The 16,075-nt window shown below is 38.3% G+C and overlaps 1 protein-coding gene across 2 annotated transcripts in view; it reads left to right on the top strand.

Moving 5' to 3' along the window:
* The first annotated feature begins 611 nt into the window (after positions 1-611).
* Positions 612-16,075, top strand: part of RAD51 (RAD51 recombinase) — a 28,113-nt gene continuing 12,649 nt past the window's right edge. The window contains exons 1-5 of one of the 2 annotated variants that reach the window (XM_072962662.1): positions 612-1,012; positions 3,425-3,527; positions 5,009-5,146; positions 10,505-10,622; positions 11,820-11,911. In XM_072962662.1, the coding sequence (XP_072818763.1) occupies positions 3,441-3,527; positions 5,009-5,146; positions 10,505-10,622; positions 11,820-11,911 (435 nt within the window). In that variant the 5' untranslated portion in view covers positions 612-1,012; positions 3,425-3,440. The remainder of the gene's footprint in view (positions 1,013-3,424; positions 3,528-5,008; positions 5,147-10,504; positions 10,623-11,819; positions 11,912-16,075) is intronic. The other variant, XM_006201651.4, reaches the window with a different exon arrangement.

Raw genomic sequence — 16,075 nt, 5'->3', positions numbered from 1 at the left:
CACATTTCTCCTCCATCATTAGACAATACTATTTCTTAATCACATCATTAATTTCCATACCCATACGGCTCTATCTGCTTATGTCTTCCATCTCCTCTTCTCCCAGGAAACCCTACTCACCCTTTAAAACTGGAATCAATGTTCCAGTAAACCAGGATAAAATTTGTATTCTCAAAATCAATGTCTCCTCCCTCTAGAGTCGGCAAATCTCCAGGAAAGTCCCACAAATATTCCAGTCCTTTCTCTCCTCTACTAGCTCTATTTTCCAGTTTCATCCATCTACTCAAGCTCCCTCAGATCCGCCACCTACAAGGGCCTAGAAAGCGTCTGGCTTCGGAATTAGATTCAGTAGGAGAATCAAAGCAACCTGACAGGCCAAATGCCCAGCTGACTTATGAAACAAATCAGTAAGAGCTCTCCAGGGCCTGGCTATTTCCCATAGGTGCTGAAGAGTGAAAGCCGCGGCGTCTGCCCGCGGTGCATCCTGGGAGGTGTAGTCTCGGGGCCGACCCATTTCCACTTGGGAGTTGTAGTCCTCGATCTAGTAAAGGAAAGGAGGTGGCAGCTTTCAAATTTTGAATTAGTCCGAAGGGGTTAAAAGAAGAGGACTTTCCATATATCCTGCAAGGTCAAGCTCCTTGGGCCCATTTCTTGGTCTTACGAGTGGAGGCCGAAGGGGGTGGAAGGCGGATCCGAGAGGGGCGGGGAGACGTACGTCGACGCGGGCGTGACCCTGCCCAATAGGATTTGGCGGGATTTCCGAAAGCTGCAAGGCAGATCGCGCGCTGCCTCCGGAGCCCAGGCCTGAGGAGAGCTGAGTTGCTTTGCAGGAGCGTAGTTGGGAGCTGAGACTTGTCCAGGTTTTGTGCAGAAGGCCGGAGCAAGGGAGTGGAGAAGTGGGGCGCAGGAGAGGAGGTCTGCCGTCCGAGCAGGGTCGGGGTTCGCGCCGGTCCAGCGAACGGAAGTCGGAGCCGAGCGTAGCCCGCCGGAGCGAGTAACGCTACAGGCCGAGGTGAGTGAGGCGCAGACCGGGCCCCTTCCCACCGCGGGGTTAGTCTCCGCGTGAGCCGCACCGAGACCCTAGCCCCAGCTCCGGCAGCCGGCTTCTGGGCCCCTCCGGACCCCGTAAGAAACTCGGAAATGAAGGGCGGAGCAGGGATGTGCCCGGGCCCGTCCGACTCTCGGAGCTCGTTGTGGCGAAAACAAAAGAATACCCTCGTCTTGAGAGCTGGGAGGACCCTTAGAGGATATCCACTTTATGGGCGTGGACGAGGAAGCCAATATCCAGAGAAGTGTAGTGACTTAAAGTCACAGCTGTTAAGCCAGAGCCAGAGTTTCCGGATTTCTGGTTTGTCCCCTCTTCATTGCACAAAATTTTGTTTACAAAGTGCTAACCTCCGGTTGCGGAAAAGATGTTTGCGTTTTCTCATGCGGAAGACCGTTCACGTGATGCCTAGGGAATGATCTGTAGTGAGGTTTGTTGTTTTTTCTTAAACTCCTAAAATGAAGCGTAATATGCATATAGAAAAGTGTACAGATCAAAAGTATATACATTACACCAGAGACTAACAGAACATTTGTAAATCGACTTTATTTCAATTTAAAGCCCAAAAGTGTATATAGCTCCATGAAGTATTACAAAACGAATATGCCTGTATAATCACCACTCAGGTCAAGAAATAGAATGCTGTCAGCACCCCAGAAGCCTCCCTTGTGCCCCCTTGTCTAATACCTTCCCCTTGTCTCCCCAGAGGTAACCACTGTATTGACTGCTAACACCGTTGACTAATTTTATGTGTTTTTTAGTTGAATATAAGTAATACTGTATATTTTTGAGTGTGGCTTTGCTCAACATTTTGTCTGTAGATTCATACATGTCTTTACATATAGCAGTAGTTCTTTCTCATTGTGATATTGTATGCCCTGCTCATTTTACCCATGGTGGGTATCTGTGTTCTAGTTTTTAGCTTTTATGAGAAAGGCTACTGAGAACATTGCTGCATACCTTTTGGTGCACAGGTGTATTGTTTTCAGCTGGTTAATAGTACAGAGTAGTGAAATTCCTGGGTCATAGCGTTTGTTTAACTTCATCTTACGTATTTAATACCAGTTTTTTAAAGTTGTCCAATTTACACTCAAACCATGGGTGAATGAGTGTTTAGTTGTTCCACACATTTTCTAATACTTATTATTTTCAGTCTTTTCATTTTAGCTGTTATCTTGTGGTTTTAACTTTAATTTTTCTGATTATTAATGAAGTTGAGCATTTGTTGATATGTTTATTAGCCATTTGGGTATCTTCTATTGTGAAGTGCTTGTTCACATCTCTTGCCTGTTTTCCTATTGGGTTGTCTTGCTGGTTTGAAGGAGTTCTTTGTATAGGTTGGTTATCAGCCCTTATATTTTTTATATTTGCAGTAAATATTTTCTCCCTTCAACTATCACTTGACTCCATTCTCACAGTGATGTCTTTTGATGGATAGAAGTTCTAAATTTAAATATAGTCCAGTTTTTCAGTGTTTTCCTTTTTGGTTAATGCTTTATGGATACAGTTCAAGCCACCTTTTTCATAAATTATGAAGGGAGATATTTAAATTCAAGTTGCATTCAGGTAATTCTGATATTTGAAATTATCATAAACTCACATGCTAAACCTGCCATCTAAGACAGCTGTGCCCGATCCAATCAAGAACAAATGGCCATCTTCTGTCAAGTCTTGGAAGAATGGAGATTTCTTAACCTGTTATCTTTTGAGTTAAATTTATCTTGATTGTTAAATTATCTAGATTGTTTTGTTGTGATTTAAGTCCATTCTTGTGGCCATCAAGACTACAGGCTATGATCCTTGCCTAAGGTGGGAAGTACTTCTCTCATCTCAGTCCATTTTTTCTCTATCTGAGATGGAGGCTTGTGGCAATTATTCTGTACCTTCATTTCAGTCCTGTCCCACCACCCCCATGCCCTGCTTGCTGGAAGGGAGCAATGAAACCTAAAGAGTTTAACCTTTCATCAATTTTTTTTTAAAGTAGAGTACTGGAAAGTCTACATTCACTTGCCAAATATTTACCAAAAACCTAACATTTATAATGTATCATGGGATATATACAAATAAACAAGACTTGGCCTCTATCTGTAAGGAATATGAAGCAGGGGAACAGGGGGTGGGGGGGCATAGTTGATTTAATTAAGCTGTTGTTCGTCTTTAAGAAGCAGAATAGTCTTGGTTCTTCCTAAAGTCTTCTTGATACAACTATCTAGGTGGAAGGGAAAGCTGGTAAGAGATGTGTTCTTTTCCTGCCATGGCTAGGTCATTGATTAGACCAAAAGCCTAGCAAGTAATTCTTCAAGAGATTTATTGTAAAACTATTTTTGCAGCTCTTTACTTTTCTTAGTGTTCTTCCTGATGGCCATCTGTTTCTTTCAGTATTGGACACTGAGTTATGGCTATGCAGATGCAACTTGAAGCAAATGCAGATACTTCAGTGGAAGAAGAGAGCTTTGGCCCACAACCTATTTCACGATTAGAGGTATATGCTTGGTTGCTAATTTTAGAATTATAATACTGGACGAGATTGTTCTGCCTATTGGGAGAAATTACTGCCTTTACATAAATCACTGGTTTACTACCTAAGGTTGAAATCCAAATTAGAGTTTTCCGGAGGATGGTCAAGGATTCTGTGGAAAAGCTTAAGACAGCTGCCAGACATGTCTAGCCAGATTTCTTCTTTTGTCAAGAATTCTCCTCCTACTTTATCATTTTTCGTTGGGTGGTCAGAAACTAAGAAGCCCTAGGATCCCACGGTAGAGTCTCTGCTTTTTGTACTAAGTATGAAATTACTGTCCAGGGAATTACAGTGGCCTAGGCCAGCTCTGCAGGAAGGGGAGAGGAACAATGTCTCTGCATTGACCTGGACCTGTGCTGAAGGTACTAGGAAGACAGCTGTCATAGGCAGAGAGAGGAGCTTGGAGTTGTTAAGGGTGAGAGCCAAGCTCCAGTTCAAGACTCTACACAGGACTATCAAGCACCAGAGCTGGGGCCTTGCACTATTTCTGCTGTTGTACGGAGGCCCCAGGGTGAGTGCAGCTGACTTGGGCTGAAAGAAGCAGGAGAGAATGCTGAGAAAGCCTTCTTTCTTCTGTCTCTTTATGCGTATTCCTCCCATCCCCAGCTAAGCTTCAAGACTCTAGAAGTTACTTAAACGAGCTTGCAGTAAACATTGGAGAGTTCAGAGTCATGAATTTTGGCTTCAATGAGTATCCTTATACCTACACGTGTTTACTGCTTATTGCTTAAATGTTAGTAACGACCTGGTTTCTATGGGCAGGTACTATTCTCTCCCCCTCAAAACCTTCCCTGGTCCCCAAATACATATACATCCCCCCAATAACTCAGTCTTTCCTAGAAGTCATGGTTTTGGTGGCTAATAAAACCAAAATTGACTTTGTATATAGGGAGAAAGAGATGCCTTGGGTGGTTTGTTTTTGAGAAGTGGTAAGTAAGTCCCTGACCAGAAGTAGTTTTCCCCATTTTTATTATCAGTCGTTAAGCAGAGCTTTCCAGTCACTGTGCTACAAAAGGTTACTATTGTGGTAAGACATGCTCCCTTTGGCTCTGGGGCAGTCTTAACTGTTTACTCAGCTTAGTATAAAAAACACCATTTTTGTATGTGTGCTTGGTCTGATAAACATTGGCACACACTGGTTTAAAGTGGCCAGGGTCTCAAAGTTCATTTAGGGTCCCATTCATAAAAGACTGAGAGTTACAGGTTTAATCCAATTCATGATAAGAGTCTATTTTAATATACATAGTGCTAGTTTAAAACTACTGGTTTTGACAGTGAAAAGCCTGATGAATTGCTATTTAATACCTCATATGTAGGGCATAGTTTTCAAAGCTTTTGTATGTAATATCAAAAAACAGCTCTGTGAAGTAAGTAGGACAAATATCTACATTACACAGATGAGCAAACCAAAGCTTAAGTCTATCCTTGGTTTTCTTCACTTGTAGCAATGTGGCATAAATGCCAATGATGTGAAGAAATTGGAAGAAGCTGGATTCCATACTGTGGAGGCTGTTGCCTATGCACCCAAGAAGGAGCTAGTAAATATTAAGGGGATTAGTGAAGCCAAAGCTGATAAAATTCTGGTAAGTACTGCTTATGTGACCAAGGGAGGCAGTAGTGGGAATAGTACAAAAGGCTGTACAGTGAAAGGCAGCGGCCTCCTCTCATCGCTCGTTTTGTCATCCTGTTCCCCTTTCCAGAGGTGACTGCATTACCAGTTAATTATCTTTGTATGTGCCTCCTTGCATAAATTGGGATTTTTTTCTAGGAAATTGAGATGTCATGGGGTATGACATAAATACTGGCAAACTGACTGCCAGTTTGCACTCTCACCAGCAGTGAGTGGTCTGTACCTTATCTTTCTAGATATTATGACCTCATGCCTTAGAAATATACTCATTAGTATGCAGCCACAAAAACAGTTTCAAAGAATATTCACTGACGTAGGAAAATGTTCCTGATATAAGAAAGTTCAGCAAAACATGTTTGTGCACCTATATGTTTTGTTTTTAAAAATGTGCATATTAATGTATTATAGCAACATACACTGGGGATATATACAGTAAAATTAACATTGTTTCTGGATGGTAAGAATATGAGCAGTTTTTATTTTTGCCCCAGTTTTCTGAAGTTTCTACATTTTCCTTGATAAATATGTATTACTTTAAATAGAAAAGCTGTTTTTATTTGTTGAATACTGAAGTCATATTAATTAGGCTCTCAATGTGTATAATCTGTTAGTCAACTAGTTATAAGCAAGACTCTTTAAATAATAAGAAAATATCAATTCAGATTGTATGCTTAGTTTTTTTAACCTTAATGATGACATAAAAGTGATTTTACTGGCTTACCAAAAATGACCTAGTAGCTTAATAACCCCTTATATCATATAGTACTTTAACTTTGAAATCTCATCTGTTTCATATACACAGTATTCTCATTTAGCCTTCATAATGACACTGAAAAAGACAGGTAGGGCCAGTATTATCTCTGTCTTACAGGTGCGGAAACTTAGGCACAGTGGTTCAATAGTTTATCCAAAGTTATGCAAATGATGCCAAAACAAAGGCTAGAATCCTATTATTTTCATCCTGATACACTGTGATCCTTTCTTATTTCCCTCCAGTGTCTTACAGCTGCAAATTCATTTTTCTTGCTTCATATATTTCTTTAGCACTCATATTACCTCATGATTAACTTTATTTTATGCACTTATCCTTTGGTGCTTACAGGCATACCTTGGGGATAATTGGGAGTTTAGTCCAGACTACCACAGTAAAGCAAATATTGCAATAAAGTGTGTCAAACAAATTGTTTGGTTTCCCAGTGCATGTAAAATTTATGTTTACACTATTCTGTAGTCTGTTAAGTATACAATAGCATTATGTCTAAAAACAATGTACAAACTTTAAAAATACTTCATTGCTAAAAAATATTAATCATCATGTGAGCCTTCAGCGCATCGAAATCTTTGCTTGTGGAGGGTTTTGTCCTTGATTCTGATGGCTACTGACTGATCTGGGTGGTGGTGGTGAAGCTTGATGTGGCCGCAGCTACTTCTCAAAATAAGACAGCAATGAAGTTTGCCACATCGATTGACTCTTCCTTTTATGAACGATTTCTGTGCAATATGCAATGTCATTTGATAGCATTTTACCTACAGTAGAAATTTTTTCAAAATTGGTGTCTGTCCTCTCAAACCCTGCCACTGCTTTATCAGCTAAGTTTGTGTTATATTCTTAAATCTTTTGTTGTCATTTCACCAGTCTTAATAGCATCTTCACCAGGAGCAGGTTCCATCTCAAGAAATTACTGTTTGCTTATCTATAAGAAGCAACTCCTCATTCATGAAAGTTTTATCATGACATTTCAGCAGTTCATCCACACCTTCAGACTCCACTTCTAGTTCTCTTGCTATTTCCATCATATCTGTATTTATTTTCTCCACTGAAGTCTTGAACCATGAGGGTGGGAATCAGCCTCATTTAAACTCTTGTTGATGATATTTTGACCTCTTCCTATGAACCATGAATGTTCTTAATGGCATCTAGAATTTTCCAAATTTTCAACTGACTGCCCAGATCCATCAGAGGAGTCACTATCTATGGCAACTATAGCCTTACAAGATGTATTTTTTAAATAATGAGATTTGAAAGGTGAAATTACTCCTTGATCCATGGGGTACAGAATGGCTGTTGTGTTAGCAGCCATGAAAACAATGTTAAATCTCATTGTACATCTCCATCATTCTTGGGTGACCAGGTGCATTGTCAATGAGCGTATTATTTTGAAAGAAATCACTTTTTCTGAGCATCAGGTCTCAACAGCGGGCTCAAAATATTCAGTAAACCATGTTGTAAACAGATGTGTTGTCATCCAGGCTTTGTTGTTGCATTTATAGAGCACAAGCAGAATAGATTTAGTGTAATTCTCAAGGGCTGTAGGATTTTCAGAATGGTAAATGAACGCTGGCTTCAGCTTAAAGTCACCAGCTGCATTAGCCCCTCAAAAGAGAGTCAGCTTTTGAAACTTTGAAGCCAGGCATTGTGAAAGTCATAGATGGCATTCTTCTTCCAACATGAGACTCTTGTCCACACTGAAAATCTGTCATTTAGTGTAGCACTGTCACTCATTATCTGAGCTAGATCTTCAGGATAACTTGCTGCAGCTTCTACATCAGCACTTCCTGCTTCACCTTACAGCACTTTTATGTAATGGACGTGACTTCTTTCCTTAAATCTCATGAACCAACCTCTGCCAGCTTCATACTTTTCTTCTGCAGCTTCCTTACCTCTCCCAGCCATCACTGAATTGAAGAGAGTAGGGCTTTGCTGTATATTAGTCTTTGGCTGAAGGAAATGTTGTGGCTTGTTTGATCTTCTACCCAAACCACTAAAATTTTCTCTGTATCAACAATAAAATCTGTTTTGCTTTCTTACCAATTGTGTGTTCATTGGAGTAGCAATTTTAATTTCCTTTAAGAACTTTTCCTTAGCATTCATAATTTGGCTAACATTTTGGCAGAAGAGACCTAGCTTTTGGCCTGTTTCAGCTTTTGACAAGCCTTTCTCACTATGCTTAATCATTTCTAGTTTCTGATGTAAAGTGAGAGACATGCAACTCTTCCTTTCACTTGAACACTTAGAGGCCACTGTAGAGTGATTAACTGGCCTGATTTCAGTATTGTTGTGTCTCAAGGAATAGGGAGGCCTGACAGGGAGAGATGACGGAATGGCTGATTGGTGGAGCAGTCAGAACACACACAACATTTATTGATTAAGTTCATAGGCTTACATGGATGTGGTTTGAGACACCCCAAAACAATTACAGTAGGAACATCAAAGACCACAGACTGCATATCACAGTAGCAAATGTAATGATAATGAAAAAGTTTGAAGTATTGTGGAAATTACCAAACTGTGACACAGAGACATGAAGTGGACAAATGCTGTTGGAAAAATGACACCAATAGACAAGCTCGATGCATGGTTGCCACAAACCTTCAATTTGTAAAAAATGCAGTATCAGTAAAGCACAATAAAGCAAAGTGCAATTATTATTATGCTTGTATGTAGTCACACAGTTTGATTAGCTTTACTCTTGAAGTTTTATGTAGTATAAAGCAAGTATTTAATCTATAAGATTATATTTTTATAGTTTACATTGATTACTGCTAGTAGTTTCACAGAAATTTTCTCTGAAAATCTCCAAAAGCTAAAGAATCTTCCCCCAACAGTGCATCCTACAGCTTCAGTGCATGTAGTTCTGCCATGTAACTTAGTCAGATGGACAATGTCTGAGATGTTTACTTATTTAATATCTCATGTATTAATATATATACAACTCAGTAGATTCTATTTTATTGGGTATTATGCTAAGAGCTTTGAATTTTTAAGCACTGGCAGGGTTGTTACTTTATAGTATTAACCAGGGCTCAAAAATCATAAGTAATTCTTAATTTAAACCCGTAGAGTAAAGATGTTGCCATCCATGGATGTATGAAGTTGTCATTTATTGGATTACTCAAATAAATCAATGTTTGTTGAAGTGATGACTTAATTGAATAAATAAGAATTCTGAGTACCTAATACCTCATTGAAAGATTATGATATTATTAAGCCAGTAGGTGTCCCTAAAGTCTATTTGTTGTTTCTTTCTGGGCATCAGTTTTTTGTGACTGAATAAATCCTGACCTTTGCTTATGCCTTGTCAGGCATAAAAAAACTCCTTGTCAGACAGTGAAAATTCCTACAGATTTAAGATAGATGAAACCAAGCTTATTATGGAAGTAAAAGAACAGAAATCAAGTTTTGCCAGATTAGGCAGTTGGCATGGTTTTTACTTCAGATTTCACTTTGGTTATAATCTGTTCCTTTAAGAGTTCATAGACTAGGAAATGTAGGGGTTAAAACGACAAGAGGGGAAAACATCTTCTATGAGTTTGGGTTTTTTCCTCAACATTTTTGATTAAAATTTTTGAACTTTCATTTTTTTAAAATTTAATTTTGTTGAGTTATAGTCAGTTTACAAAGTTGCGTCAATTCCCTCATTCATTTCTGATTTTAGCAATTTGAGTCTTTTAAAATCAATTTCATTGATTCTTTTCAAAGAACCAACTTCTGGTTTCATTGATTTTCTTTTTGTATTTCTATTCTCTGTTTCACTAGTTTCCTCTCAAATCTTATTTCCTTCCTTCTGCTTGCTTTATGTTTAGTTTGCCCTTTTTCTAGTACCTTAAAGTGAGTGGTTAGATTATCAATTTAAGATCTTTCTAATATAGGCATTTACAGCTATAAACGTCCCTTTAAGCACTGCTTTTGCTGCACCCCATAAGTTTTTTTCATTGTTTTTTTAGGAGCAAAATCTTTAATTTCTATGTATTTGAATATTTTTAAATTTTGGAATCAACCTATAGACTGATCATTAATAACTTCTCAGTGACTACAAAATAGGATTAAATGTTTTCAGCCTTGAGAGTGTAAAAGAAAATGTACAGCTGACAGAGTTGGAAAAGTAGACGTGGAGGGAGCAAAGATCGAAGGACAAATATCCTCATTAAACAAAGTACAAAGTTAAGAGATACAGTCTGTGGTTGATAGGACAGGAAGTGAAGGTTTAAATATGTTGTTGGACTTCGTACTGTATTGTCAGGCGAAGTACCTATGTGTTGGTCTGCTATACTTCTTTATTTTTAACTACACAAATGTATTACTTGAATTGGCGATTAAAGAATTAATCTTCGTGGAGTCTCTAAATTAGTTTATCCCTTAGTTTCCAGGCAGGTAAAATAATCCTAGAACTAGAACTACTAGTATTTTGATAACTTTTTAAAGAGAAATCACTCTGGAAATTTTGTTGGATGTTATATCTTTCCATTGTATGCCTGGTTCTTGTTTTACTAAGCATATTTTGTTGATCCAACATTTCTTATTTTTCCCCAGACTGAAGCAGCTAAATTAGTTCCAATGGGTTTCACTACCGCAACTGAGTTCCACCAAAGACGTTCTGAGATCATACAGATTACTACGGGCTCCAAAGAACTTGACAAACTACTTCAAGGTGCAGTCACTCTGTGTCCTGTGCTGTGAGCTGCAGTTAGCGGAGCACCCAGGCTACAGAACACAGCTGAACAAAACATGTTTGGTTTGGGCTTATGTGTTAGATAGAATTAGGAAATAAAGCAGAGTATTCACACTGAAGAAGACCGACCACTGCACATTGGGACTTGACTTACAGAGTACAAAAATTGGCAGTATCAAATACTGCCAGTTAAATAATTTAATCTGTTTAATGTTATATTCAGAGAGTAAGGTCCCTCTGCCTAAAGAAATAATTATAACCTACTCTACCACAAGGCAGAAAATCTGATGACTGGTTAAAACACTCCATGTTTGAACACTACATTTAGTATCAATACATGGTAGTACACACTAATCTTCAGGACTTTATGGAAAGCTGTAAGGTTTTTGAACTTTTGAAAGCATGGCTATCGGAAATTTTTGCAGAGTTAGATTTGGTTCTTATTGCTTCCCTAAATACTTGATCTTCCAAATTTCCTTTTTTTAGGGTGCATATTAGCATGGGTTCAGGAATCATACTCAAATTTGAGCATTTGCGCTTCCTCTTGTTCCCCCTGCCAGCACTTACTGACTGTATTACGTGGTGCAAATTTATTACTATTTTCTGTTGCCTCAGTTTTCTTTATGAGGACAGAAAGACTTCTTACCTTATAAGAAATTAAATGAGTTGATACATATAGATATATAGCACAATGCCAGATATACAAGAGACATTTAGTAAATATTACACATTATTTATCTTTTTTTTTAAATGACTGCTTATTTACTTGTGATGGTATAGTTCTGCATCTTGATTGAGGTGATAGTTACATGAAGCTACAGATGTGACAGAAATTGCAGAGAACTACACACAAATGAGTGCATATGTAACTGGAGAAATTTGAATAAGCTCTATGGATTGTATCAAAGTCAGTTTTCTGATACTGATACTGTACTGTAGTTATGTGAAATGGTAACACTAGAGGAGACAGGATGAAATCATGAGAACTTCCTGTGCATTTCTTTGCGATTTTCTGTGAGTAGAATTATTTCAAAATAAAAAAGTTTATTGTAATCACTGTTGGAAATTGGGTTTCTAAATTATGTAAACATCTTTCTGATGAGCTCCTAGGACATGTCTATGATTATCTCTAAACATTTGTATTGTGCTGAGAAGTGTTTCTCACTGCTCTTTTAGGAGGAATTGAGACTGGATCCATCACAGAGATGTTTGGAGAATTCCGAACTGGGAAGACCCAGATCTGTCATACTTTGGCTGTAACATGCCAGGTGAGCTGTTGGGACTCTAATCAGATCAGCAAGAGTGAGTTGATTCCTGCTATTAGCAAGCATCTGTTAGCATGGACAAAAAAGGGCACTTTCTCTGTCTTCAAGAATGCTATAGCTACTTAGAAGGTAGACTCCTACAGTAGAACTTCCACAGCATAGAAACTTTCAGATATTTTCTGAATTTCACATACTTTCTTCCATCTACAAGGCTTCTCCAGGCTTCACCTGCCCTCTTCATTAGTCTAGATTTTGATTCATCATTAAATGATTCTTCATTAGAGTCATTCCTTTACAAATACCTGCAGACCTACATCTCCCATCCAAAGAGATGCCAGTCTTAGAATTTATTTCAGTGCCTAGTCCCAAATAGCTGATCATCCTGGAGGAAAATACTAACATAATTTTGATTGTCTTCCCTTTAAATTCAAGATGACAGACTTTATGTTAACATTCAGTACTGCTTGGCAGATCTACTGAATTTCTCCATTTAGGCAACCTTTTCCTACTCAGTAAGACACTTATCTCATACTTTGTCCTTTCTCCTCAAACCTTCATGCTTCTCTTCAACCCTCACTTTCAGCCAAATGACCTAATCTGTTCTTCACATCAAATCTGTAAATCCACCTATCTTTATACCCATCTTTTCTTATTTTGGTTTACAGTAGAGAAAGTGTCTCCTTTCCTCTCAGGGGCCCATCCTACCAGTGTCAGCTGGTTACCAGGTCTTGCCACCTTTTCAAGGGCTGTACTTCCGTTTTCTGTTCTACCTCTCTATTAGATTATCTTCATTGGTATACAAACATGCCTGTATCTCCTCCATTAGGAAAAAACTTTCCCTGGACCTTTTCTGTTTTTTCCTTTACTTATGCTCCTGTTCATGGACACACTTGGAAACAGACACAGCAAGTTAAATAATTGCCTAAGATCATACTGCATTTAAGTAATAGATACAGGAATCAAACCAGACTTCAGAACCCATGCTCTTAACTTTCATAAAAGTAGTACCTGTACTGGCTTGTTCTCTGCTGTATTGCTAGTGCCTAAGTCAGTGCTTAGTCAATACTTGAATGGCTGGAGATGACAGAATAGATGTCCTAAGACATACCTGATATATTATAATCAAGTAAAAGGTACAGAGGTAGTAGCTTAACTGTTTAAGGAAGAGACAGGATTACTTCACTCCAGAGTAATTGTGGAATACCTTATGGGAAAAAGAGATTGGACCAGGCTCCTGAAAAATGCTACATGTGAGCAGGTAAAGAAACTAAAGAGCATTTAACTATAGGGAATGATATGAAGAGAAGGGCAGGGAGGCATAACATATTGAGAAGACAATAAAATAAACCCATTTACCTAGCTCAGAGGTCGTATCTGGGAAAGTTGTAGGAGATAAACCTTTAAAAGGACACAGCAGAACCATATTTTACAAGATCTTAACTGCAGTATAAGAAGTTTAGACTTGATTCTATAAAGAATGGGGGTGATTCAATATTTTTCAACTGAAGAGAAGCATAACCAAATTTCTAGAAATATTCCAGTAGCAACTTGTTGAAAGAACTGAAAGGAGAGGCACAAGCTAAGCAGATTTTTGTGATTATTATAAGTATTAACTATCAGGAGTAAACGAAAATAACACTGAAGAGGTATAGGCAGGTGTAAAGGGGAGCGCTTAACTACTGACAGTAAAAAATAGCCCTCAGCCCAACAGTGTATTAATTTGGCAAACTCTAAAAACTATTTGGGAGAGGGAGACAGTTTTTATGGAAAGTTGAGTTCAACATTGGAGATGGTGAGTTTGAGGTGTGATAAGACAACCAAGTGAAAATTTCTAACAGTATTTAGCTCCACATCTGTTAGTATCTCTGTATAGAGAAGTATTATTGGAATCTCTGAACAAGAGAGATCTGTGAGATCCGTGAGAGAGCACTAGAAGAGTAAGTGAATGAGCTTTTCTGTTTTACGCCTCCTAGCAGTGTTTTGGGGAGCCCTTTTTCCTCTTTGAGTGGGGTCCTAACATTTCCTCGCTTTAAGGGTATGCTGCTTATCCTGGAAGTGAGTTGTTGGCCTACAAACTACCCTGGAACCTGGCCTGTTCCCATGGGCGGACTCTTGTTATAGTCTTTTGAGGCTTTATTATAGTATTAGGTCTTTTGAAGAAAATGGTATTAGGTCTTCCTTGACATATAATGGGGTAACGTCCTGATAAACCCATCACAAGTTGAAAATATCTTAGGTCAAAAATGCATTTAATACACTTAACCTGCTAAGCATCGTAGCTTGGCCTAGCCTACGGTAAACATGCTCAGAACAGCTACGTTAGCCTTCAATTGGCCAAAATCATCTAATACAAAGCCTATTTTATAAGAAAGTGTTGAATATCTCAGGTAATTTATTGAATACCGTATTGTGTGACAGTGAAAAACAGAATGGTTGGAAGTGGATGGGTTGTGTGCCCTTGGGACCATGCGGCTGCCCGGGAGCCGCGGCCTGCCGCTGCTGCCCAGCATCGCGGGAGTACCGTATGGCATATCACTAGTCTGGCAAAAGGTCGAAAGTCAAAATTTAAAGTACAGTTTCTACTGAATTCGTATCACTTTCCCACCATGGTAAAATCGAAAGATTGTAAGGAAGCCATAGTTCACGTGGGCACTGTTTGTATTTTAACCTAGATAGATTGTACTCACTTCTCCCACGGACACAGCTTATTGATGGAGTTAGAGAATAACTGAAAGGAAATCTGCCTCCTTATATCAGCATGACAGAGGGGGCTTCCTAGTATCTATCCATACAGCGTGAGTTCTTAACCTCCCAACAAAGTAACAGTCATTCTTAGAACTCATTGATAAATTTCAACATCAAATATAAATTGTTCTCTTCTGTGTTTTTTTCCCTTATAAAACAAATTATGAACTATCCTTCATAATTTATTCTATATTTAAATAGCACTTTATAAAAAATGTTTATTTTATTGACGTAATGCTGTGCTGTAGTTAAAGATGGTATATGTCGTTAAAAAAATAGGAATTTTGTTAAGACTCTGTCTTAGGTAGGGTTCACTTTTAGTGAAACACATATATCTTCAGAGACTGATGCAATGAGTGATTTTCCCAAGTCACCCAGGAAAATCTCTCATTTTTTCTGTTACAGATACATCCTTCATCAGTCAACACTTCTGTCTTGAAGTGGTGAATACTATTCCTTGAGATAGGAAAATATTTGGTTCTTCATGAATAAAAGTGTGTGTAATAGCAAGAGGTCTTGCTTGATGGTCTTCTGTTTTTCTCGACATTTTCCTTTCTCACTTGTCATTTTAATTGTGTTTCTCTCCTCAATTCCTCTACTGATCTTTTCATTGCATACCAAAATGTACCAAGTTAGGATTCTAGTATCAAGTTGACCTAAGCCATGTTGACTCATCTCATAAATCACTCTGAGGAGGAAGGAGTTAGGGGCCCAGGAGAACTTTTAGGATAAGAAGGGAAGCACTGAGATGAGGAGCAGTATAGTAAGCTATAGAAGCTATAGCTTATTGCCCGAGCACCATTAGAACATTGTTAGCTAAAGGGAAATAGGACTGTTTAAAATATCACCCTGACAAGGGTCATTTGGCATGATATGTGACTCTTTTAAATAGAAATGTTTTCCCCATGTTGTTTTGACAGAGATTCATGTGGAATAAATATTTGGAGTAGATTACACAGGACCTATAGTTGCCATGGCAACTCAGCATATCACACTGATGCTTTTAAGTTGTACAGACTCCTGTCCTTGGAATGTTTATTAAGTAGTCAGATAATGCCTGTTAACAGTAAACTGAAGCAAAATTCTCAAATAAACATATCCTCTCTGTAAAAATAACAACATTCACAGTGGCTAAATAACTGTAGAGTTTTGATATTTTTTTCCAGAGAGAAAGAATGCTAATTCTTTAATAATAGAAAGGATTATATGTCATCAGCCTAAGAGCTGGAACCAGAGATAATAGAGAGGATGTTAGGTTACTGTTTAAATCTAAACATTATCATTTCTTATTTGTTCAGATTTTCTTAACTTAATGAAGTTAAACCCCATTATGTATTAGATCTCTGTCTAATAGCAAAGTTCTATAAAGTTGAGAGCCATACTTAGGTTACAAAAATGAACAACCCTTGCTTGTTTAAAGTA

Source organism: Vicugna pacos, chromosome 6, assembly GCF_048564905.1.
Source record: "Vicugna pacos chromosome 6, VicPac4, whole genome shotgun sequence".
Classification (NCBI taxonomy): domain Eukaryota; kingdom Metazoa; phylum Chordata; class Mammalia; order Artiodactyla; family Camelidae; genus Vicugna; species Vicugna pacos.
This window is presented reverse-complemented; position numbering and strand designations above follow the sequence as displayed.